The sequence below is a fragment of the Hyperolius riggenbachi genome, chromosome 2 (genome assembly GCF_040937935.1).
Source record: "Hyperolius riggenbachi isolate aHypRig1 chromosome 2, aHypRig1.pri, whole genome shotgun sequence".
Taxonomy (NCBI): Eukaryota; Metazoa; Chordata; class Amphibia; order Anura; family Hyperoliidae; genus Hyperolius; species Hyperolius riggenbachi.
Genome location: NC_090647.1, coordinates 494733964 through 494759288, shown reverse-complemented (window position 1 = coordinate 494759288; position 25325 = coordinate 494733964). Strand labels below are relative to the sequence as shown.

At 42.0% G+C, this 25325-nt stretch overlaps 1 protein-coding gene across 5 annotated transcripts in view; it reads left to right on the top strand.

Moving 5' to 3' along the window:
- The window catches only part of DYRK1A (dual specificity tyrosine phosphorylation regulated kinase 1A), a 150825-nt gene extending 139455 nt beyond the window's left edge, over window positions 1-11370 (top strand). For all 5 annotated transcript variants that reach the window (XM_068270417.1, XM_068270420.1, XM_068270418.1 and 2 more), the window contains 4 exons: window positions 1151-1291; window positions 1715-2021; window positions 6607-6731; window positions 9676-11370. In XM_068270417.1, coding sequence (XP_068126518.1) covers window positions 1151-1291; window positions 1715-2021; window positions 6607-6731; window positions 9676-10287 — 1185 coding nt within the window. In that variant the 3' untranslated portion in view covers window positions 10288-11370. The remainder of the gene's footprint in view (window positions 1-1150; window positions 1292-1714; window positions 2022-6606; window positions 6732-9675) is intronic.
- The last annotated feature ends 13955 nt before the right edge of the window (window positions 11371-25325 follow it).

The following is a 25325-nucleotide window of genomic DNA, read 5'->3' as shown; positions in this document are numbered from 1 at the left end:
GAATTCAAACCAGCTGAACCAGGTCTTCCAATACTGTTGTTCTGTCCCATGTAACTTGGAGGTCAGTCCTCCATACATTGAATCCTATGCACTTCTTTAAGCCAGTCCTGCAGTACAGGAGGATCAGGAGATTGCCACCTTCTAGCTATCAGCACCTTGACCGCATTAATAAGGCGCCTAGTGAGGGTTTTCTTGCGTAAATGCTTTGTTTTTATCATTATGTAGTACAAAGTGAGCATCCTCTACTAAGATGGTTGTGTGGCGAAGCAGCATCTCTTGGTGTCAGAATCCTAGAAACTGTGCCTCTCCTCTGTGCCTGCTCTATTCATGCAAATCAAATAGTTTCCCAAACCCTGCACCAAAAACACACAGACCCCAAGATCAGCAGGGTGGGGACTACACACCTCACCCCACTGCCTGCACTGAGATTATACACCTATGTGTTCTTGGCTCTGATTGTATTGGCGCAGGTTTCAGACCTGGTATAGGAATATTAGTCTTGAATGGTTTTCAGGGCAAAAGGTGGTAGGGGTGGGGGGGAAGCAGAAATAACTTCTTAATTTAGGACTGAATAGGAACTAGTACTTCACAGCGTGGGGATTTTGGGGTTAATAGGAAATGGGGGGGGGGGGGGTGCTGGGGCAGGAGGCATTATGTTGGGCTTGACTCCATAAAAGCATTGGCCACTAAAGCATTTTGGAAATGGCTTTTGCGATTTGCCAATAGGCAAGCCCTGCTAGTGGGCTCCTGGCCTTACCGTTAACTTGTCTAAATATTTTTCTGCTGCTCATCTGCTGTGCCAGCCTTAGGAGGAGGGGGGGGGGGGGGAACTATAATACTGTAATCTCAGGTTTGCTGTGCCTTATATGGTTGGCTAGAGAGATCCCCAAAACTCCTAAACTATCTAAATGTTTCAGATGAGAAAATGGGGAACAGCATTTCTGGAGGACCATTTTCTCAAAATTTGCTTTCACTCAATGCTCAAGGTTATCAATGTATATGATAGGTATGCGCTCTTCTCATCTCCACCCCCCAGACATATTTATTTATGATAGGTTTTGCACGCAGTGAATTGGCTAATTGGTGAACAGCGCTGTGTAATATGTTTGCGCTTTATAAATACTCTAAATAAATAAACCTATCTTTACAGGTCGACCAGATGAATAAAATTGTGGAAGTTTTGGGAATCCCACCTGCTCACATTCTCGACCAAGCACCAAAAGCCAGAAAGTTCTTTGAGAAAGCGACAGACAGCACTTGGAACTTAAAGAAGACCAAAGATGGAAAAAAGGTACGATTTAGGAAAAGACACCCAAGAGACTGAAAAGTAATATCCAACCCATCCATACAAATCCACTAGTTGGGGCATCTACTGAGGGCAATGGCACAAGGCCAATTTGTTTTTAAACCAATAAATAAAAACCAAGACAATCAGAAGAAGAAGAAATTTTTTTTTTTATTAGAGATAAGCAAACTAAATGATCCCAGTTTTATTTTTTATATTGTTTCTGTGGCAAGAATATAGAATCAATTGGTTGAAAACCGTTTGTATCCCTGAGCAACCAATCAGGTTTTAGCTGTTAAAACAAGGCTTTTTATTAGCTGCTCTGGCCAACAACCCCACTTTTGCTCCAGATTTACTTGCTGGGGGAAAGCTTACCGTCAGTTTGCTTTCATTTACTAATTTTTTATTTTTTTTTTATTTACTCCATAGGAATACAAACCACCAGGAACACGGAAGCTTCATAACATACTTGGAGTAGAAACTGGAGGTCCAGGAGGTCGACGAGCGGGGGAATCGGGTCACTCTGTAGCGGACTACTTAAAGTTTAAAGACCTTATTTTAAGGATGCTAGATTATGATCCCAAAACGCGGATCCAACCGTACTATGCTCTGCAACATAGTTTCTTTAAGAAAACTGCTGACGAAGGTACAAATACAAGTAACAGTGTATCTACGAGTCCAGCTATGGAGCAGTCTCAGTCATCTGGAACCACCTCGAGCACATCTTCTAGCTCAGGTATGAGAAACCCAGTTCTGTAGCTCTGCCTCAAGTGGCTTTGGTAAGAGGTATGGCTAGAGCTCCTACAGGAAGGTGGCCAAAGCACTTAAAGAGTAACTGTAGTGAAAATAATATGATAAATAACATTTCTCATTTTTTTACAGTATTGATTTATAGATTATTCAGTCAGTGTTTGCCCATTGTAAAATCGTTCCTCTCCCTGATTTACAGTCTGAAATTTATCACTGGTGGTGACCTCTTTAGTTCTACCAATGATCTGTACAGAATGTTCGTTACTGAGAGTTCTGTTCACAGAGGGAGATGCTGCTTGTTTGGCAGTTGTAGTAAGCCGTTACTTCCCACAATGCAATAAGTTCACAGACCGCAAACTGTCAGGACCATGGTTTTGACATCACATTGTGGAAGGGGTTTCTCCACAATATCAGCCACACAGATGATGACTACCCCTCACCCCCATCAGCTACTGATTGGGATGAAGTTCAATCTTTGGTTAAAGTTACTCTTTAAACACAAACGTCAAATGTCCCAAAAAGTGTTGGACTTTAGGGCCATCCATATAGAATGAAATCAACTTTTATAGATCTCTAGTAATGGTTTATCTGTCCATTACAGCAATGCTTCAGGCTCAATTTTGTTTTAAACGTAATGGGAGTTTGGAAGGCTTTGCCCTCCCCTGTAGCTTGGGGGAATCCAGCGCTGGCTCCCCTGAAAGTCCCTCGAAAAATCCTGACAAGTGTGCGGCTGGGCTAGCAATATTTACCTACCGCGATCCTACGCAGGCGCACTAGCGGCTCTTCGTTCGGTTTGAGGCGTAAATAGCCGAACCCGATTGTATCCACTCTACTGCGCAGGCACCCAGGACTCGCCCCTGCGCAGTAGAGCGGATCTGATTGGGTTTATCTATTTCTGCCTTAACCCGAATATAGAGCCACTAGTGCGCCTGCGTAGGATCGCGGTAGGTAACTATTTACCCCGCGGATGTTCGCGCTAGATTGCCGGGACAGTGGAGGACGGTGGAAGGAGAGGCTTTCCCCTCCTGAGGTGAGTATCCCCCAGAGCATTTTTTTTTTGTTTTTCTTTGTTTGTTTTTTTTTCATTCTAGTTTTTCTTAAAAAAAAAAACCAACAAAAAACAGATTGGTGCCTGTTGGACAGGGGAAAGTTGAAGGACAACATAATGGAGCAAAATTGGTGTCCATTGGCCAGTTTTAACAAACAAATGTGCAGTAACTTGGTCTGCAGTGCTGGCAGGCTCTACCTGAGGCATCACTAATTTTCATATGAGTAAATACATCCCTATTTCCATACTGTTCAGCCTAAGAGAACTGTATGTTCTGTATTGAGTGAGGCAATCCTAATGCCTTCAGGTGCCAGCAATAGTTTTTTCATTGATTTTTTTTTTTCTTTCCCTGCATTTTTAGCCTCCTCTGTTACATAGTTATTTGGGTTGAAAAAAGACATAAGTCCATCGAGTTCAACCAGAGAACAAAGTACAACACCAGCCTGCTCTCTCACATATCCCTGTTGATCCAGAGGAAGGCGAAAAACCCTTACAAGGCATGGTCCAATTAGCCCCAAAAGGGAACAAAATTCCTTCCTGACTCCAGATGGCAATCAGATAAAATCCCTGGATCAACATCATTAGGCATTACCTAGTAATTGTAGCCATGGATGTCTTTCAACGCAAGGAAAGCATCTAAGCCCCCTTTAAATGCAGGTATAGCGTTTGCCATAACTACTTCCTGTGGCAATGCATTCCACATCTGAATCACTCTTACTGTAAAGAACCCTTTCCTAAATAAATGGCTAAAACGTCTTTCCTCCATGCGCAGATCATGTCCTCTAGTCCTTTGAGAAGACCTAGGGACAAAAAGCTCATCCGCCAAGCTATTATATTGCCCTCTGATGTATTTATACATGTTAATTAGATCCCCTCTAAGGCGTCTTTTCTCTAGACTAAATAAACCCAGTTTATCTAACCTTTCTTGGTAAGCGAGACCTTCCATCCCCTCTGTGTTCTTCTGAATGCCTTGACTTTCCAGACAAGGATAAAAGCCCCATCTCCTGCCATTTAATAGTCCATTATCAGGTTGTTTTCGGTCACAGTCTATAGAGCTGGATTGTATAGTGTGTGGAACGTGTGAAGCCTTTTTGTATTTGATACATCTAACTCTAGGTACAGACGATACAATTTTCTGATAGATATGCCTGCCCAATCGATTTTTCACAACACGTCCGATCTGAATTTCGATCTATTTTCTGATCCATTTTCATTCACTTCTATGGAAATCGAGCGGAAAATTGATCGAAATTCAGGTCGGAAATGTTGAAAAAAATCGATCTGGCAGGTATATCTGCCAGAAAATTGTATCGCCTGTACCTAGCATACGGTGAAAAGTAATCAAAGGATCATTGGACTTGTCTTATCTGCACCAAATGTTGTTGTGCCCTGGGGGGGTACTCACCTCGGGAGGGGGAAGCCTCAGGGTCCCAATGAGGCTTCCCCCTCCCCTGCAGCTGCAGGCAGTCCAGCGCTGACTCCCCTGAAGCGTCCCGCAATCCTGGCTCGACAAGCCTTGATATATTTACCTTCCCTGGCTCCAGCGGGGGCGCTGTTGCTGCTCTCAGCACGGAGATAGGCGGAAATAGCTGATCTCTGTTGGGTCCGCACTACTACGCAGGCGCAGGAGATTAGGCCAACAGCGATCGGCTATTTCCGTCTATCTCCGAGCACAGAGCCAATACTGCGCCTGCGCTGGAGCCGGGAAGGTAAGTATTTACATCCCCGCTGTTCGGAGGGGCACAGCAAGACCGCCGTGGGACACAGGAGGACAGGGGATGCCTTGATAGGATCCTGAGGCTTCCCCCACCCTAGGTGAGTACCCCCCAGGGGAGCTTTTTTTGTTACAGGTTTTCTTTAAAGTACGGTAACTGAAATGTCTATCTTTATGAGTTTTTCTCATGTTTTTAGCTTTAAATTCAGAAGCTTGCATAAATTGCACATGACATTCGGAAAGGTACATCCAAATACTATATATAAATTGCCTGAAACGATGGATAACCGCTCCCCACCTCTCCCTTTCAGCGGTCAGCGAAGCTTGAAAATCCTTGGCCAACCTTGACACTTGCTTATTTTACTCCACTCTCTATAGGACAGAGTGGGCTTTTCCACCTTCTACCAAACTATAGCTGTGTAAACTGCCTCCTGAAGCTATCGCCAAAGATTGCTTCAGGCTGCAATTGTCCGGCATGCATTAACTTGTATACATGCTCACTGCAAGTATAGACTTTTACAGTGGGGTAAGAACTGTGTTTTTACTCCCTCCTCCACATCCCCAAAATACATTTATTTACACATCTTTACCTCCTGTATAGAGGTGTATGCTTTTAACCATGGATTGGTTGGGTGGCAGATCTGTGGGTTTTAAACACCAGTCAGGATTTACATATAAACTTTACCTTATGGATCCAATGAAAGCCATGTGCAGGACCGTAAAGCATAAGTCTAGGCAAGTAAGAAAAACATTGTGTACCATGACGGGTCACTAATCTATTTTAGCACATTTCAGTGGTAGTGAAGCAGCCACATACCTATACTGATAGATTTTTGGTCTGGTTTCTTACTCCTAGCTCCTCGGATATTCTGCTCCCATCATGTTATTAAAGGGAACCTACACTGAGAAGGATATGGAGTTTTCCTTTTACAATAATACCAGTTGCCCGACTCTCCTGCTGATCAGGTCTCTAATACTTTCAGCCACAGCCCCTGAACAAGCATGCAGTTCAGGTGCTCTGACTGAAGTCTGACTGGATTAGCTGTATGTTTGTTTCAGGTTTGTGATTCAGCCACTATTGCAGCTAAAGATATCAGGAGGACTGCCAGGCAACTGGTATTGTTTTAAAGGAACCCCCTCCCCCGATGAGTAAAAGTCATTTTTTATTTTTGACTTAAGGTTCACTTTAAGTCCCCTGTAAGTAAACCCCCACCCCCAGAAAAAAAAAAAATAACGTGATCATATCAGATGAACATTTCAACATTTTGAGGCTGCCTGCACACTGCAAATCCGATTTACGATTCCAATTTTCTCTGGATGCTATCAAAAGAAAAACGCTGAAAAAATGCAGCATGCAGTAACCTGTTTTATTGCACAAAAACAAGGACTGCTTCTTCAGTAAATGGCTGGGGTCTGCAAGACTTGAGAGCTTCAAAATCTAAATGCTAGACAAAATGATGTCACATTGTCCATCTCTGGTTTCCAGTAGTTGGAAAATGTAGCGCTGGCTTTAGTGGATGTATACTGTAGATGGGTCACAGGGGATCTGGAAATGCTTGTGGGTACAGTCTACTCTGGTCGCTTGCCTCTGTTATTTCAGAGCTGGAAAAATGTTGTGGCCGTTCAGGTAACACATCTGAACAACACGTCATTTTATTGTCTACACTACAGTCTGCTTTGTCCAGGATCTGAGGGGGCAAAAGTTGATGAAAGTTTGAGGGGCAAAAGTATCAAAGTAATGAAACCCAGATTTATTATATTTAATAATGAAGTCTTGGCAACGTTGCTTTTTCTCTCACTAACCATTAGGTGGCTCCTCTGGAACGAGTAATAGTGGAAGAGCAAGGTCTGATCCAACTCATCAACACAGACACAGTGGAGGACACTTTACTGCTGCTGTTCAAGCTATGGACTGTGAGGCACACAGTCCTCAGGTAAGTTGCTACCGCAGGTTCCCACTGTAGGTCCAACATTCCATACCTATCAGACTAGCAAGAGAACATCCTAGAATCTTTTATAACATTTCATTTATCCTTCCTACAATCAGTATGCTGCACTACCCCATGGCCTCGCTGTTGCTGAAGATCTTGTGTTCCAGATCTATGTCAGTGGACACTTGTACACACGCTAGATTTGTGGCCAAGACCGTCCTTAACGGCAGCCTCAGCCGAATGGCATCTAGCTTGTGTGCCTATTTTTACGCTAAAGCCTCATACACATGCTAGAGTGGTCGGGGCCATCTGAGCAGAGAATATAGCATTTGTACAGCTGTCTCCTGACGTTGCTCAATGATTCGGCATGTCAGAATTTGAATTGACCAATTAGCGGCCCAGTCCATTGTTCCCATCTTTGCCCCACCTGCAGAATTAGCTCTATCATTCTGTCGTCGCTTCTTTTTCAAAGTGCAGAATTCTTCGCTTGGCTGTGGCCTAGTTACATGTCTGTATAGCATTGGGGCCTGAGGTGTCGATTTTGGTGGACAACACATTGTGCATTTCTATGCACCTTATAGTGGACCTAAACCAAGCAGGACAAAAAGAGTTTCACTTATCTGGGGCTTCTAGCAGCCTCCTGAAGACGTCCTGCGCCCACGCAGTCACTCGCCGATACTCCAGTCCCCCACCGCGGCTAAGTTTAGTTTTCCCCCAACTGACAGTCAATGGCCACTGTGCGGCCTTGGCCACACGCATCCTCGATCGTGCTCCCATTGCAGTGGCAGTCCTCCGCATGTGCAGTACTTATGTACTCACGCATACATACGTAACTACGTACGCGTACTGCGCATGCGTAGGACTGCCACGCCAATGGGAGCGCGATCGAGGACGCGTGGGGCCAGGGCCGTGCAGTGGCCATCGACTGGCAGTTGGAGGAAAACGAAACTTAGCTGTGGCGGGGGACCGGCGCATCGGTGAGAGACTGCGCAGGCACAGAACGTCTACAGGGGGCCGCCAGAAGCCCTATGTAAGTGAAACTTGTTTTGTCCTGTTTGTTTTGGCTTCACTTTAAAGCAACTGAGCATGCCTGCAGGTTATTGAACCCACCCATCACAGTAACGGACATTTAGAGGCCTTGAGTAGTCGAGGGGAAGAACTTTTGACAAAGGGAGACTCCCTCCTGACACACATGAATAATAGATTTCCTCTGTCTTCGAAATCCCAACTTGGTGGGCAGCTTGCATCTGTATTATAACTTCCTTGTCTGTACATGCACAAATGGTTCTGATGAGCAACATGTACTATATAATAGAGGCAAAAGGAGAAGCCGCATTTACTGATTTTTGAGTGGAGGAAAGCATAATAGGTCGAATTATTATTATTATTATTATTATTATTGATTTATAAAGCGCCAACCTATTCCGTGGCGCTGTACAAAGTAAGAAACAAACATGGGGTACATAATAATACAGACAATGGTGTACACCAATATACAAGATACATAATTGGTGACAAAATACAAAAAATGATGCAAAATACAAATTATAGAATTGGTAATGACAGTGATAAAATTAACATGATGAATAAAATGTATAATGGTTACCAAGACACAAAAGGGGGAGAGAGCCCTGCCCTTGCGAGCTTACAATCTAAGGCTCCCTGCACACTGCAAATCCGTTTTCCGATTCCGTTTCCGATTTTCCTTGAATACATTCAACAGAAAAACGGATCAAAAAACGCAGCATGCAGTTAAGATTAAAAATCTGAATCGGAATCGGATGTAAAAACAGATTAAAAAGCGGAATCGGAATCTGAAATGCATGCAGTGTGCAAGAGGCCTAAAGGGGATAGATCCAACATCACCACTAATGGCAATCCCTTAGAACAGGGTCAAATGCATTGGATTCTATTTTGGCTATACAAATAGTGGATTGTTTTAGGCAAAAAAACTACAATCTTTTGGGCTAGATAACAATCTGAGAGACTTTAAGATGATCACACCCTAAAGAGGATCTGTAATAAAGAAAATGTATAGTGTCGGGCTTGCAAGCTCTGCAGAGGGATTGTGCCGTGTTGCAATCTATCACATGGTGGCTTAAAAAGAATTCACCCTGAGTACATGTAACTTGTTTTCAAATGAATTTGTTTTAACCCCTGTAGTACAGTAACAATATTTTGATCTATGAATGATAAGCAATGGCAGTAGCTGTAAAGTGTGCTAAATTGTCAAAGGAAAAGTCTTACATGTCACTTTCTCTTCTATAAATGATCTCCCATGTAATTTAGATTTAGAATTAGATGGGTATAGATGCACTTTAAAGGCGCGTACACATGCCATACTTTTTCAAACGACTGGTCCGTCAGACCCTCTTGCGTTGCGTTTTGTATGATCTGTGCAGGTGGCAGGCAGGGTGATCAGACTTCTCCCCCCCCCCCCTTTTTTTCCACTAGGGGGATGTCCTGTTGGGGAGGTCTGATCGCCGCCTAGTTGTGCCTAGCGCGGGGGGGGGGGGGGGGGGGGGCTTCAAAGCCCCCCTCCGCAGCGATATTCCCCCCCTCTCTCTCCTTCCCTCCCTACCTCCCTTTCTCAATATAGGCGGTACAGGACAGCGAACCGTCCTGTACCGCCTCTGATAGGCTTCAGCCTATCAGATGGGCGGCGATCCCCGGCCAATCAGAGGCCGGAGATCGCCGATCTCCTTTGCGCCGTAAAATGTAAACACCGGGGATTACGTCCCCAGGTGTTTACATTTAGCCTGCGAGCTGCGATCGGAGGCTCGCAGGCTGTTCACGGAGCCCCCCCCCCTGCCGTGAACTGACAGGAAACGGTTTCCATGAAAACACAGGTGGAACGGCGGCTGGTCGTTAAGTGGTTAATGCATTTTTACACTGTATGGCTGAAAACCATTAATCTGTGATTATTGTTTTCCTTTTCAATTCTCAGATTCGACAACCGTTTCCTCCGCCAGTGGGATGGACTGTCACTGAAGCCCCTACACAGGTTACCATTGAAACTCACCCAGTCCAAGAGACAACATTTCATGTTCCCCCTTCACAAAATGTATTACATCATCATGGAAATGGCTCTCACCACCACCATCATCACCATCACCACCACCATGGACAGCAGTCCCTGGGCAGCCGGACGAGGCCCAGGGTCTACAACTCGCCGTCAAATAGCTCCTCCACCCAAGATTCTATGGACGTCGGTCACAGCCACCACTCCATGACATCCTTGTCTTCCTCAACTACTTCTTCCTCAACATCTTCTTCGTCTACTGGCAACCAAGGCAATCAGGCCTACCAAAATCGCCCTATGGCTGCTAACACCTTGGACTTTGGACAGAATGGAACTATGGATGTTAATTTAACAGTCTATTCAAATCCTCGCCAAGAGACTGGCATCACTGGCCATCCAACGTACCAATATTCTACAAACACAGGCCCTGCCCACTATGTAACTGAGGGACATCTGACAATGAGGCAAGGCATTGATAGAGAAGAATCTCCCATGACAGGGGTTTGTGTTCAGCAAAGTCCTGTTGCTAGCTCGTGACTAAATTCAGTTTTGGTTTGTTTCTTGTGTGTTTTTTTTTCTTTTCTTTTGTTCTGTTTTAATTTCCTTCTTTTTTTCAGAAGTGGTGTTTGTTTTTTTCTTTTTGTTTTGTTTTTGCGTTTTGTTTGTTTTTTTCCAAAAAAAAAAAAAATGAAAACAGAAGAAAAAAAAAAAAAAACAAAGTGCAAAAGCTGCTTTAATCAGAAGGAGATAAACACACTTAACCGCTACAACAGGGAAAAGCTGACTATTTTTTTAAACTTGAAATGATTGCAAAGGGACAATGAAGTTGAAACTTTTTATTTTTTTAAAGAGCTGTGTCCAAACCCAACTTATTGGATAGCTCTGAGGTTATGACCTCTCCTTTTGCTTCCCCCTCCCACCCCATTCCCCCTTCTCCCACTTAACTCTGTACACTCTTATCGCAATTATTTTATAAAAATTAAAAAAAATTATATATGTATTTGTACATACATATATATATTTATATATTTTAACCATAGTAAGTTATACTGAACATAGTCAGTTGCCAACATTAAAAAAAGAAAGCAACATTATCAGAGAAATGCACCCCTCTCGAGTCCTTTTTGGGGCTTTTCAAATAAAATTGATCAATGGGCGCAGAAAATGCAGTACTGTATTGAGGAGGGACCTTCGACAAAAGAATAAATATATATAGGTATCACTGTAAAGAGACGGTTAATTTGTGTCACACTGAACAAGTCACCATGCAAAGTGGCGGTATATCAGCGTCTCCTAGTGTCAGTCTGGGAAGGAAAAGCAGCAGTTTTATTGGGAAATTTGTGGGTCTTACCAGCTGAAGACCAGTCAGCTCCATCTGAAAAAACAAAAAAACCTGTCATTTATAAGGTGCACTGAGAAGCAATCAAGCGGTGAGTCTTGGCCAATTCCCAGGGAGGTCTGAGAGTTGGTCTTTGGGAGAACCTTTGGCCTTATGGATTTTGGACTCTAAGTTAGAAGAGCCTGCCGTTTCAGATGCAATCACTTTTGGACATGTTTTTGCAGACAGTCCTTAATGCTGAAAAAATAAATAAATAAAAAAAACAGAATGGGATAATTCAAGCGGCCTTTCTTTAAATAATAAAAATAAATTATAGACTTTCGTGACCCACTAATTGTAGAGTTTTCCAAGGTCACTTTGCGTGTGTCATACAGCTGACTTCCTTAATGGTTGAAGGTCACAGAAGTAGTGGTTTGCGTTTGATGGTAATAACTACACCTGTGTCGCTTACTGTATTATTTTATTTTTCTTATCTGTTTTTTTTTTTTTTACTTCATTTTTTTTTCTTAATTTTGCATTATTTTGTTTTCTTGGCACTTGGTTTCTCCACCATTACTTCTGCACAAAACATGTCTTCTGTTCTACTTGAACATTAAGGACAAAAACAAATGCAGAGTTTTATGTGACTGCTTATTTTTGCCTCACATTTATGCTGTGAATTTTACATAATTTTTCTTTATTTTTTTGATAAGTTATTGTACCAAAGCTGTTTTTATAGCACATAGATGTCTGTAACCAATAATGTAGCAGTGCTGCACTTTGACACAAGGTGTAAAGAGACAGTTTTTTTTTTTAAAGAAAAAAATATATAAATATATATATAAGTTGACATGTATGGCTGTATTATAGCTTAAACAAAACTGGAGACTTTTTTTAAATAGTTGCTAAAAACTTCCACAGAATTCCTGTACTGGGCATAAAAATATGATGTCTTATTAGCATCGGGGAGATCATATCAAACTTTAGTACGGTATGGCAGTATTCTAACAGTTCCTTGAGTTTAGGCCAGGAATTGACACACCTTTTTTAACCCAGACCATTCGTGCACCTGTTTTAAATCATTTTCTTCTTTCTTTAAACCGGTTTATTGTCAGAGGAAGCGGGATTAACTTTTGCGTAGAATGATCTACAGGTACCAATTTTAACCAGGTTTTAGTTTGGTTTATGGGACCCAACAGGAAACCTCATAGGGAACCATTCCCCCAATCTGAGCACCCTCGACAGTGCAAAGCTTTGTGATTGGCCGAATCGTGTGGATGTAGTTTACTACAACCTATCTGGAACCTAGCAGTTCGCGAGGGCGCTTTCCTCCCTATCACGTTATTGGAATTTCCGTATGTGATTTCCTGCTGGGTCCCCTAAAGTAGACTAGAGCCAATGATGCCTAGGTTTTGAAAGACCACCAATTGAAGAACATAAATGTAAAATGTACCTGGTGTAACTCCTGTTTCCGCTGTGGGAGACCCTTAGCAAACTGGTCGGTTTTGCTAAATCTGGCCCATTTGTAAATTAACAGAAGGGGAAGTTTAAGCTTCTCCACGTGTATCTTGGTCTTTTTAAATTTATTTTTATTAATTTACATTTTTGTGCTGACTGAGGAATTTACCAGACCTTTCCAAACAGCGCATCTTTCTCTTTAGGGTACTGTAGTGGTGCTGTAGCTAGCCGCACCATGCGGTTTCTTCAGCAGCACAGGGATGATTTGACAGTGGTTGAGTGTGAGGCAGTGAACACGCTTGCAGGGGCGGTTTTCCCCTACGATTCTCAGGTCTCTGTCGTAGTGTGATCGCATTTTTCAGATGCGGTGGAATACATTATAATTGTGAATACGCGTGTTGTGTAGGAAAAAAGCATAAAGCTGTGAGATTTTAAAAGTGCATGGGAAAACACGATTGCAAACATGAACGTTTCCGTCATGCTTTTCCCAATTGGGGCCGTTGACTTCAATGGCCAGTGCAACCATGCACAAACGAGTTTGGTTCCAAGCAAATGTGTTCCCTGTCTTAAAGTGGCCATTAACTATACCATTCTTCGGACGATCGATTCTCTGATTAGATTGTAAAATCGAATCAATCCTGTTTTTGGTTTGATTCCATTAATCTGAACAAATTAGGTAGCCGCATTACTTCTGTTAATGGGGCTGAATGATTAATATTATGATTGAAATGGAGAATCAATCGTCCAAAGACTTGTATGGTTAATGGACACCTTTATAGGGATTTTGACTGTCAGATCATGCCTGTCTGGCATGTGTATGCTTTGCTGTGGTCACAAAGGCATGTACGCATATGCAAGTGTGAACATAGGATTGTGCAGGGGTGTTGCTGCAATGGAGCACGGAAATTAAGATATATACAAGTTAGCTGCCTGGAAAGTTCTAGTAAACCACCCAGCCAACTCAAAAATAGACCTATTGAATTTTAGGATGCAGGTGGAGACCAGTAGAGTTTCCACTTTCTGTTGTCAATTTCCAACTGGGATAGATTTTGAGAATCTTGTGAGATTTAGCACCTGTGAGGTGGATATCTGCCCCACCCACTCAGTGTACAGAATGAGTATGGATTTCTGCAGATGCTCATCCATAGAGAATTTTTCTCTTCACAAATCAATGGCAAGAATAATGTGATCCAACTTTCAGTTTGCTGATTTTACACTCAGTTGCTATAACGCAGTGGTGTCAAACTCTAATACAATGTGGGCCGAAAATTGTACACTGGGACCTAGTCGCAGGCCAACCTCAATATCTACTGGGCACCTTTCTCCCTTATAAGGTTCCCAGGTGTTTAATGGCCCCCCTCCAACCCCCATACAGTTCCCTGGTGTCTAGTGGTCCTCACTCCCCATACAGTTCCCTAGTGTTTAGTGCTTTCCCCCTTATAACTTTCCTGGTGTATAGTTCCCTTGGTGGTCTAGAGTTGGCCAAACATAATGTAAAGTTGGGAAACCACTTGAGGGCCAAATTTAATGGCTCTGAGGTCCAGATTTGGCCCACGGGCCGGAGTTTGACAGCAACTGATTCAGTGTAAACCAAGTCTTATATATGTGATCTGAAGCTGTTGATGTAGGGGCTCTTACCCATCTGTATATGCTTTTGCACAGCTATCTGGAGGTCAACGTGGTGTCTGTCTGCTCCCAAATTGCACTGTCTGGCTCCTGAATTCTACATTAATCCACAGATTAAATTGACCATTATAAAGCTGCAATGACCACTCAATAATTTATGGTCACTTAGGAAATGAATGGGCAGAAGGATACTTTCCACCCTGATTACACCCTAAGTGTAAACCCATCTAAACTCCCAAACCAATGATTTGTAGTTACACCCCTGACTGCTTTAGTTACTCCCCTGACTGGTTTAGGGAAGGGCAGGTAAAGCAGTGGGATAGGGGAATCAGTTTACGAGTAAACTTGTTTAAAAAAAGAAAAATAGCAGAAATAGGCACACAAATTGTAATGATGGGGTAAAATAATTTGTACAGTTCTACTGTGTTATTGATCAGAGCTTTATTCAGACCGTGACAGACATGCAGTTACACTTGATCGTTTTTTAATAACTGCTCTATATACAGATGGGAAGGGATAGGCTTGTAGGGTGATTCAGTTTGTAAATAGTATTTATAACGCCCTCTAGTTTGTTTTTTTTTGTTGGGGAAGTGTTTTTAGTTTTGCTTGTTTCTCATGGGGGAACCATAGACACAGTAGTGTACAGCTATACATAGTCGTCCACGGAATGCTCTTGCAGATAAAGCATTCCATGTGTCTACAGTGCCCCCAGGACAGGAGGCAAGATTTGAAAGTCTCCCTATTATACATTATAAGCCTGCACAAGTACAAGGCAGTGGGGCAGGGAATAAATACTAGTTGCAAATGCATTTGTTGTTGCATTACAATATTCATTTTTAGCATTCTGCCCTTTGAATTACAATGGTCACTTCTTTGAACCTGTGAAACTCACATCATATATTGTGGGGCAAATGTATTACCCTGAACTAATGAACCAGGTTCCTCCTTGATGAACTCTGTACTCTGCCAAGTAATGGTCTGCCGCAGTCTTTCTGGTTAGCATTAATTAAATCTGGCAAAAACTCACAATGGGGACTACAGCAGGTCTTACTAGACCTGGGGCCAAGCACAGAAGTACAATTAAGCACCCACAGAGCACCACAGTCACCAGGAAGGCTGGTTCTCCAGTTCAGGGGACTTCTTGCACTACAATCATAAGTGTCTTCATGATTGTAGGCTGAGCATCTTCAGGAGATTGAGCACAGCATCATCGCTATGTCTTCTGTGAAGGGGTGTGATCCAAGCTACCAGAAATCTCTGCTAAGAATGATTATTTTTCATATTGCTTTTTAGTATGTCATTACTTATTGTTTTATTGTCCGCGAAGCTGAGAAACTGCAACCAAAACTCCCCCCTCAACCTTCAGTGTGACAAAATGCTGCACAAATGATCACCCTATGGTGAGAGACTGCCAGGCAGAGTTTTAGGACCTCTTAATCCTGCCTTAGACTGGTGAATAAGAGAGCATGAAGGGGAGGATTGAAGTGGGGATGTGACAGGATTGAACTGAGGCCCCCACAGGAAGAACATTAACACTTATGAAATAGAGCGTAGATCTTGTGGCCACTATTTTCAACTGAAAATTCAGTTGGTTAAAAGCCTTATTGGCTGTGGTGCTTTGACTTCGATCTTTGTTTGGCTAATAGGTGTGTACTCCTTGGCTGCCTTCCACATCCTGGCATTTTGACCCGCAGCCATTGACCTGGTCATTGACCCGCAGCAGCTATGCGAAATGGGCATTAAGACTTTAAAGTTACTCCTGGTTAGTGACTCACTTGGTAATGAAACCAGAATCCGCATTACTGCCCCAGAGGCTTCACATTAAATCAGTCATCTGTAGCAGTTCTTTCTATACTTATATAAGGAGTTTTAAAGTGGACCTTTCATAGGTCTCATGCAGTGTCTGAAAGGGAGTACACACCATGTAGTTCTCTCGGACATCTTCCCGTTTGTACTTTCTAATGTAATTAAGAGCAATCCGATGGGTACTGGACAGCACTAACCAGTGCTGCTATGCAGGCATTTGGTGGCCATGATCAAACCATGACCTCTCTCTCCCGAAACCCAAAGCCTTGAGATCCTTTTTGGGGGGCATTGCGGATTCTACTGCTTGTTTCCTGGTTCCAAGAAGGATCACGTTGCTTTGTGTGAGAACGTCTATCCCCGCTGCTCAGCCTTCATGTTCTTTAGTAGGGCAAGTTCAAAAGCAGGGCTAACGTACAATAAAGCATACAGCCTAGCATATAGAAAAATCATATTCACATTTAATTTAACAATACTCCTATGGGGCTTTCACATTGAGTACGGTGAGTTTCAGCAGCATAGCACAGAGCATGCTGTGCCTTTACTGGCAATGCACATGTTTACAGTGGCAGAGAATCCTACTTTCATTGTACTGTATGCTTCACTGTATAGTCGCACTGCACGTTTAACACTCAGTGCGGCATCGTTATGCTGCGATGGCAATGCAACGTGCACAGCGTGAAGGCACCCTTAATGTTATATTACCCTTTGGAACATTTTTGACAAAAAAGAGGCATAAGCCGATTGCTAGAGATAAAGTTATCTAAAACAAAAACAGTCTTGTTGGTTATTTTCATCTTGAAAAATGGGTGTGGGATTTGTTCAAAACCTATTTTAAACTAAAAATTTACACTTATTTTGACATTTCAAAAAAAAAACTACAATTTTCTTTAAAATTAGATTATAAATTATATACTTTAGGCCAGCCTGGATTTATTCAAGAAAGGATAGCCATTTCAACCAAACTGTTATATCTATGGGTACCTTGATTTACTATGATCTGATATGATTCAGGTGAGGGTTGCAAGTTCTTATCAATAGGCAATTTTAATACATTTGATTCCAATTTTACGGAATCTTTTTTTTCTCTGGCTCTGGTCAAGAGCTGCAGTAGGTTTCATGGATAATGGGTAGCAATAGAATCCTAATCCCAATGAGATACAAATAATTCCAAGTTGATGCAGGATTTTGCTTGGATGCTATTGGTTCAATTTGGAGATGCATTGCATGCAAACTTTTTGTAATCCTGCATCAATGCAGAATTACTTGCATCTCATTGATTGACCCTCCCTAATGGAGAACTTTAATCAGTATTTCTTATACAAGCATGATTTATTGCCTGCCCCGTTGAAGGTATTGGTGGATATTAAATAAGAACATCATGAAGCTTTACTGGATGGGACATTAGACTACATTCAAAATTATGTATATCCCTATTGCATTGTCTGCATAGCACCACAACTGAAAAATAACAAACACTGCTGTGCTCCTGTTTCCTTTGTAGATTGGCACCATCAAAGAGGTGATTTTAAACGGCTCTTATTAAAGGAAAGCAATATGATTGATAAGGGCAATATGGAGGTTGCCATATTAATTTCCTTTTAAACAATAACCTTGTTCCAGGGTTTAGACTCTACTTATGCTAGAAGATCAGCAGGTCTGCCATGCAACTGGCATTGTTAACAAGGAAATAAATATGGCAGCCCCATATCCCTCTCACCCTCGGTTTCCCTGTAAGGGGCAATCTTTTCAGTCATCACGTTTATAAATATGGCGATCGAAAAGTGCTGTTAGTTCAAACGAAAAAGCCTGCTTGCCCATTTGTAAATGAGCCCCTTTCAAAATTGTGAGCGTAAAATGGATGCGTAAGAACCCATTTGTGACTTGTTGTAGGTTACATCTCTGTTAGAAGCTCTCACAATACTGAAGACAGTATTTGGGGATACCGTGAATGCAGCATGCTGCATCTCTCAGGCCTCTTGTATGTGCTTTGCAACCGATGTGTACAGATCTGCTGCCATCAGGATAGACCTAGATACATTCTAACTGATCAGTGGGACAGTATGTGGCAGATGCAGCCCCCTGTAAAATTGGGGATAGTTTTTTTTGGTCTTTTATTGGCCAGATGAGCCATCAAAAATCTTTCTGCAGTATGAACCATAAGGGAATCCCCTCCCCTTTATGAATTCATAAAGGGGAGGGGATTCCATCCACTTTATACATGGTTGTGTAGATTAAATAATGTTAAGCAATTTGTAAGCAGAATGTTTAATATGCCTGAGCACTCAAAACAGCCCTTCCAGTTCTAGGAGGCCACAGGTTCACTACTGTCCATTGTCTGGAGGCCCACTGGGAGATGGCCACGCCTCTAAGCTAAAAAAGAATTGGCAAATCTCTGAGCTGGATTCCCCCAAAGCTGTTGGCTGATTTAGTCACCCATTTTGTACTCCTAATGAAAATTTTCCTTTTTTTTTTTTATAAGGGCCTCCTTACCCAACATCCCTCAGCTTCTTTTCATAGTCTAATTTTGTCTGCTTCACTATACAGTTTGGTTACAAGACATCTGTGCATTTGTAAACAAACAGCATGGAGCTAAAAACGGAAAAAAAGGGTACCTAAACCTGTGTTCAGATTGTAAGATCTACTCCGGATTTGCTGTGTATATTGTAACGTTAAATGACAAAAAAAAAGAAATTCGCCCTTTGTATTATAGTCATGCAGTCTTATGTATGATAAACCGATAAATAATTTTTTTTTTCAGATTCTCTTTTTTTTTTTCTTTTTCTTTTTTCTTTTTAATTTATAATAGAACCTTGAAATTTGGAGTTTTTCTATGCAGTTCTTTCTTTTTTTTTTTTTTTTTTTTTTTCCCCAAGATTTTATAGTTTGTATCTGTATTCATTTTTCTATTGTCAATCTGGCGTAAATGGCTGAACCATGTATACTTAATGATCATTGACAGTGAAGATAAATTGGGGCTGATCTTTCACTCCATGCTAAAACACAGAAACTTGTTCTCCTTTTGTTTTTAATCTGCATTTTTAAAGATTTGTACTCTGTCAGTCTGATTACTCACAAATGCCTTTAACTTCAGTTGCTCGGGGAATGCCTGGATTGGCTTGGGTGGTAACGTTAGGGGGTAACTCCACTCAAAGTCCACACACCCTTCCTTTTTATGTTCAGCTAAGTCTTATGTCTGCCTTTTTGTTTTTACCTACCTGTTATTGTCTTTTTCTCGTGCACTTACAGGCCTAGGCTTTCCCTATTCTTTAGACCACATTTTCCAAGCCTGAAATTTTCACCATGTGGTTCTGAAATCTATTCAGTCTAGGTGCCCCTCCAACCCCCCAATGTTTTTAATAATCTGAATGTGCTTTTGGCATGCTATATATTTCTATACCCTGCTGCGGTGGCTCTCATGTGGACTCCTCTATTTGCTGCTTCAAAACCAAACTTGAAAATACAGACCTTTCCCAGGACAGTCATACTTGGACCTACCCACTTACATTTCTATTACAGTTGATCTTGTTGAAGAGAGACGCTTTCAATTTAACTTGGCACGCAAATTTCCATGGATTTGTAAACCTTATTAACTGTTATACAGCTGCCAGTTAATCGATTAGCAGCTACTCTATTTATTTGTATATATTTTAGATGAACGGAAATTTTAATGCCAAGTCACATTTTAAACTCCTCTCTAGCAATGGCTCAGGAGTTAAATGGAGGAAGTCCATGCATGCCTTCCCTATTGGAAATTGGTATCTGAATATAAGAACCATCCAGTAATTGGGGCTTTTAGGATGCTCTGACAAGAGTCCCCATGCAAGAACCATAAGAGGCAGCAGATTCATTTAACTACAAATACAGGGTACACTCCCCCCTGCCCAAAAGAGATGGTGTGGCATTTTGCACCACCCATGACACCCCCGGAATGGTGGAACTCTACCATGTAAATTAAACCATTTTTGTTTCATGGGCACAGGATTTATTAAGTGTCATAGATGTCTTTTTGTTTGGGGTTTTATTCTTGCAATGGAATTCTGGGTGAGAAAACTGGATACTTTAATATGTGGGCCTATTGGAACCTTTCATAAGGAAGGCACAGTTTGTTTATGGCCATCCAATACGTCCATAAATACCAGAAAAGTTAGGGTTTATATTATTTTACAGCATGCAAAGAAGAGCAGTCCCATTTTTTTTTATTTTTTTTTTTTGAGAAACTCAAGTCCTTACCTCCTATGTGTCAATAACCCAGCCCAACCTAGGCATTCCCAATGTCCTTTTGGTTTGATATTTGAGTGTGCAGAGGATGATGGGATTCCTTGCAATGCTAAATAGCACAGTTTCAAGGTTGGCAATTGTTTGCTGACTTCACAAGTCAACTCATTTTAAAGTGTTTTTTTTTTTTTTTAATTAAGATCTGTTTTAGGGTTCTCCTTTAAAAAAAAAAAAAGTGTTATTGAGGATGCTGGCTGGGGTACAGCAAGTTTGCTTTTATTTTGCCTTACTGAAAGTCGACTTAGCATCAGTAGACAATTAGAAACCCAACATAATAGCCGTTTTGTTTGACATTTAGATCAGAAATATATTTATACAAGAGAATACTGAATATATACAGCGTCTATTTTGCTCATCAGAAAGGAGATCTCTAAAGAAAAAAAAAAAAAAGAAAAGAAAAAAAAAGAATATATTTCTTAGCTCTTCATATATATAAATATATATCGAATGCCAAAGCCAGCTTTACTTCAATGTTAATGTATCAGCTGAACATTTTGCTAATGTCGAAACCACGCTGAGCACTTGACATGCTTCTTTCACTCAACTTTATTTTCAGGCATGTTAACAAACACTCGTTACAACAACCGCCATTTATGGTTTCGTCACTTGAGCTTGACCATAGCAAAGTTGACTTTAAAAAGAAAAAAAAAATCCTAATTTGTGGGGGGAGGGGGGAATTCTTTTCCCTGAGATAACAGGTGTTCTGGGTAAAGTAGTCTGCTGCATCAGAGTTCAGTACTTTTTAGCAGGTGTCCAAATTTTTTTTTTATGGTTTCTTTTTATTTCTTTTTTGGTGTCTTTAAAAAGAAAAAAGTATCACAGAGTTATTACGTTTGTAATCCTTGGAATGGAACTGAGTGGCAATTACTTTGCCATTTAAAAATGGCATATTTTTGTATTCTTTAATGTAGATTTAAGGATCACGTTCACCACAAAATGTATTTTGTCATACTCCCTTTTAATCTGTATATAAAAGCAGCTTAATAAATAAGTGTACAGTTTATCCCTCAACTGTGTTTTCTTCTCTACTCCCTGATCTCTTGGAGGAGGCTACGCACGAGTGGAAAACGTTATATCCTTAACACCTTGCCAGGGTTCAGTATATGAGGTAATGTTCTTAAAGTGGGATCAAACACCATATTAACTGAAAATCTAATGAGAAATTACTTATTTAGCTTACCTATCCTGTTGTTTTTAGTGTTCACTGCCAGATTTAGGAGAAATGTGATATAGAAAATAATATTTCTTCTGGTTTCCATCTTTACTTTCTCTGTGCTGTGATGCCAAAAGTGCCCTTTTTTCAATCCAGCTTAGTGTTAATTTTACCTTCCTAATGCTGGATACACACGGTGCGTTCGCGCACTCGATTTTCCCGTCGATTCCCGTCGATTCGTTTATTTCCAACATGTCCGATTTGGATTTCGATGGATCGTTAGGTCGATTCGGCATACTTTGCATGCGAATCGACCTAACGATCCATCGAAATCCAAATCGGACATGTTGGTAATAAACGAATCGACGGGAAAATCGAGTGCGCGAACGCACCGTGTGTATCCAGCATAAGGCTACAGCTTACTGTCCTTTTTACAGCAAACCTCACGTAGACAACAGGCCTACATCACAGTATAAACTCTTCAAAGGGAGGCAGGGATCCAAATACTTTCTCCTCCTAGTGTTCTTGTCTTATCCAACCTAGGAATCTTTATTTGCATTTTCAGACAAGCTTGTATCTGTAGCTATAAAAAAAAAAAACTTCCCACAATCACAGTTCATGCAGTTAGGAACTCTGCTGTGCTGACCATCAGGTAATGGCTTCTTTGAAAAGGTACTTAAAGGATACCCGAGGTCACATGTGACATGATGAGATAGACGTGTATGTACAGCGCCTAGCGCACAAATAACTGGTGTTTTTTTTTTTTATTTCTATGCCTGAAAGAGTTAAACATCAGGTATGTAAGTGGCAGTTCCTGTCAGGACAGGGTCAGACTATATGGTGACCCTCACTGACAAGAAATTACAACTATAAAACACTTTCCTAGCAGAAAATGGCTCCTGAGAGCAGAAAAGAGATAAAAAGGATCAATAGTTCATAGATTTTAGCTCTGGCGTAGTTCAATGAATGTATCATTGAGCAAAAACTAAAAAAAAAATAGATTACAATATAAAATACAACTGTGGATAGATGCAATTGTTTTTTATTAGGGAATTTTCACCTCGGGTGTCCTTTAACCACCTGTGGTTTTTGGATGCGAGTCTCATGTCCAGTTTAGTGCTACTGTAGGTTCCTGAATGTGAGACTCCCATTCTGCACTAATGCCCTTGTGCACTTATTTTTAAATAGTTTATTATAGTGACAGGGTTGTAAGTGTTAACTCCTACGTAACTAATTAACCCCTTACGTCACCTATACTTGGCCTTAGAGGGAACCAGAGACTAAGCACCCCTGTATTTGACCATATATATCAATGCGAACATGACCGTAATCACCTACCCTGCTCTCTGCTTCATTCTTCTCTGCTAAATCTGCCTGTTATCAGCCCTGATAAGAATCCCCGACTGAACATTCAGTCTAGCTTTGCCTGGAATGATTATAGAGTCATTATAGCAGAGCCACAAGGAGGCAGGCTTGGACTTGAAAAGACATTACAGAAGACAGACTCAGCTATAATCATTCCGTGGCAAAGCTAGACTGAGTGCTCAGTTGGGGATTCTTATCAGGGTTGAGAACAGGCAGATTTAGCAGAGAACAATAAAACAAAGCACAGAGTAGGTGTTTACTGTCATGTTCCCATTGAAATATATAGTAAAATATGAGGGTGCTTCGTCTCTGGTTCTCTTTAAAGTGTACATGAGATGAGGCAGGAGGAAAAATGATACATACCTGGGGCTTCCTCCAGGCAGATTGATCCCTCGCTGTCTGCCGTCGCCTCCTGGATCTTCCGCAATTGGCCCCAGTAAGTTCTCCAGTCCGCACAGGCGCAGTCTGGCAGCGTGCTCCCTTCACTCTCCTATGATCGAGAGCGTTCTGCACCTGCGCAGTTGTACTGCGCAGAGCGCTCCCGGCACAGGGGGCGTGCATGCACAGTTGGCCCCCGGAGTGTAGGACTCTCGGGTCAGTTACAGAAGAACCAGGAGGCGGAGAACAGCGGAGAGGGAGCGATAAGCCTGAAGGGAGCTCCAGGTTTGTATAATTCCCCCCCCCCCCCCCCCCTCCCTTCATCTCAGGTTTACTTTAATATTTGGGGACCCAACATTGTATAGATGCACGGTTATCTGTACAGCACATGCACAGTTGGCCCCGGACCGGATGACTCTGGGGCCAGTTGCAGAAGAACCAGGAGGCAAAGGAGGACGGCAAGGGAGCGATATTCCTGGAGGGGGCTCCAGGTTTGTATAATCCCCCCCCCCCCCCCATATCTCAGATTTGCTTAAAGGTTTGTAGACCCCTGTAATGTTTGGGGACCCAACACTATAGATGCATTGTTAGGCTGTTGCCTAGCAATCCATCTGTACAGCACTGGGTTCTGCATGCAATCGCTACAGATACACAGGCTGGGAGTGATTGCTATATACCCAACTAGTAATGAAATATGACATAAAGGCAAGGCTGTATTTACCATAAGGCACTGTAGGCACGTGCCTACAGGCGCCTGATGATAAATAGGCGATTCATTCCCCTTTCCCTTCAGCCTTGGCTATGCAGAGTCCCAAGTGGATTGTAAATGAGAGGTTACTCACCCAGGTCTCTGCATTCCACTGACCAGATCTCCCTTCAGTCGGGGGCACATCTAGCTACTAGCTCTGGCTACCTAATTCTAAGGGACACCTGTGGTTACCTATGACAGGCAAGGGAACTAAGGGAGAAGTGACAGCTTGGCTAGCCAGCACACTTGTGTTGCAGTTTGATGGGTGTTTGTAGGTTCATGTAGGGTGAAGTCTAGGAATCCAGGACATCTTTGCCTATAGGCTCTTGTGAGGTGAATCTGGGCCTGCATATAGGGTATGATTTTAACTAAGACGAGCCAAATAATGTATTCTACCGTGGTTTATAACTTGGTGGTACTTGTCATTGGAAAATTAGGAAGGGCGACATTAGAAAAAAAAAAAGTATTTTCTGCTTTTACACATAGTTTTCCCCTGTAAAATGACTATAAAATTGAACTATTCTTAGAAAAAAATACTCAAAAGAAAACCTGAATTGTGTCTCAAAAAAAGACAATTATTTGTCAATTTGGTGGCACAAGCAATAAAAAAAAAAAAGCTATTGCTGTTTTAATAGCGACAGAGGAAATGCCAGGAACCTGAAGAGGTTCAGTATGATCCTGTCGACAGTTTGGCGGCTGAAATTGTTTACTTTCCTGGCAAGATGTAACCATTGCTGGGAAGCTGAGTCCTGGCTTTCTTTTGCACCACATCCCAAGCTGGTGCGATGCTTTGATCCCAAGTTAGAGGGGTTTTTTTTTTTTTTTTTTGAAGGAGGGGTGTTCTCTGCACCTGGCTGCAGAAAGCATGGATAGAGAAGTACCAGCTGAATCAGATATGATGATTAGCAGAGCGCCTGGGAGTTATTTGCAGCATGAATCCGCTTCTTCATAACTTGTTAATTGCCCGGGTCTCTCATTACAGCAGAAGATTGAGCAGCCCAGCCATGCACCCTTGTTTCTTCTCTGCGTCTTACTGACCAGGGCTGAAGAGATTCTATTCCACTGTGCTCTCTACAGCCAAGTGCAGGAGACACCCTTCGTTCAAACCCCCCTAACTTGGGAATGGGGCATCGCGCCGAATTAGGACCTGGTGGTAGAGGGGTCAATAGAATTTTAGCAAAAAGTTGCCAAACTGGGTAGACTGTATAATACAGAAGTACCCTTACAGGAATACTGAAATGGAAAAAAAAAAGTTTAATTTACCTAGGGCTTCTACCAGCCCTCCACACCCATCCTGTGCCGGCGCCAGAACAAAAACGATCCTCCGTTCCCCTGCCGTGGCTTGCTTCCGGTTTTTGTGACTTTAAAGTGAATGTTTACCGTTTAAAAAAAAGAAAAAGTCAGATACTCACCTAAGGAGAGGGAAGGCTCGGTCCTAATGAGCCTTC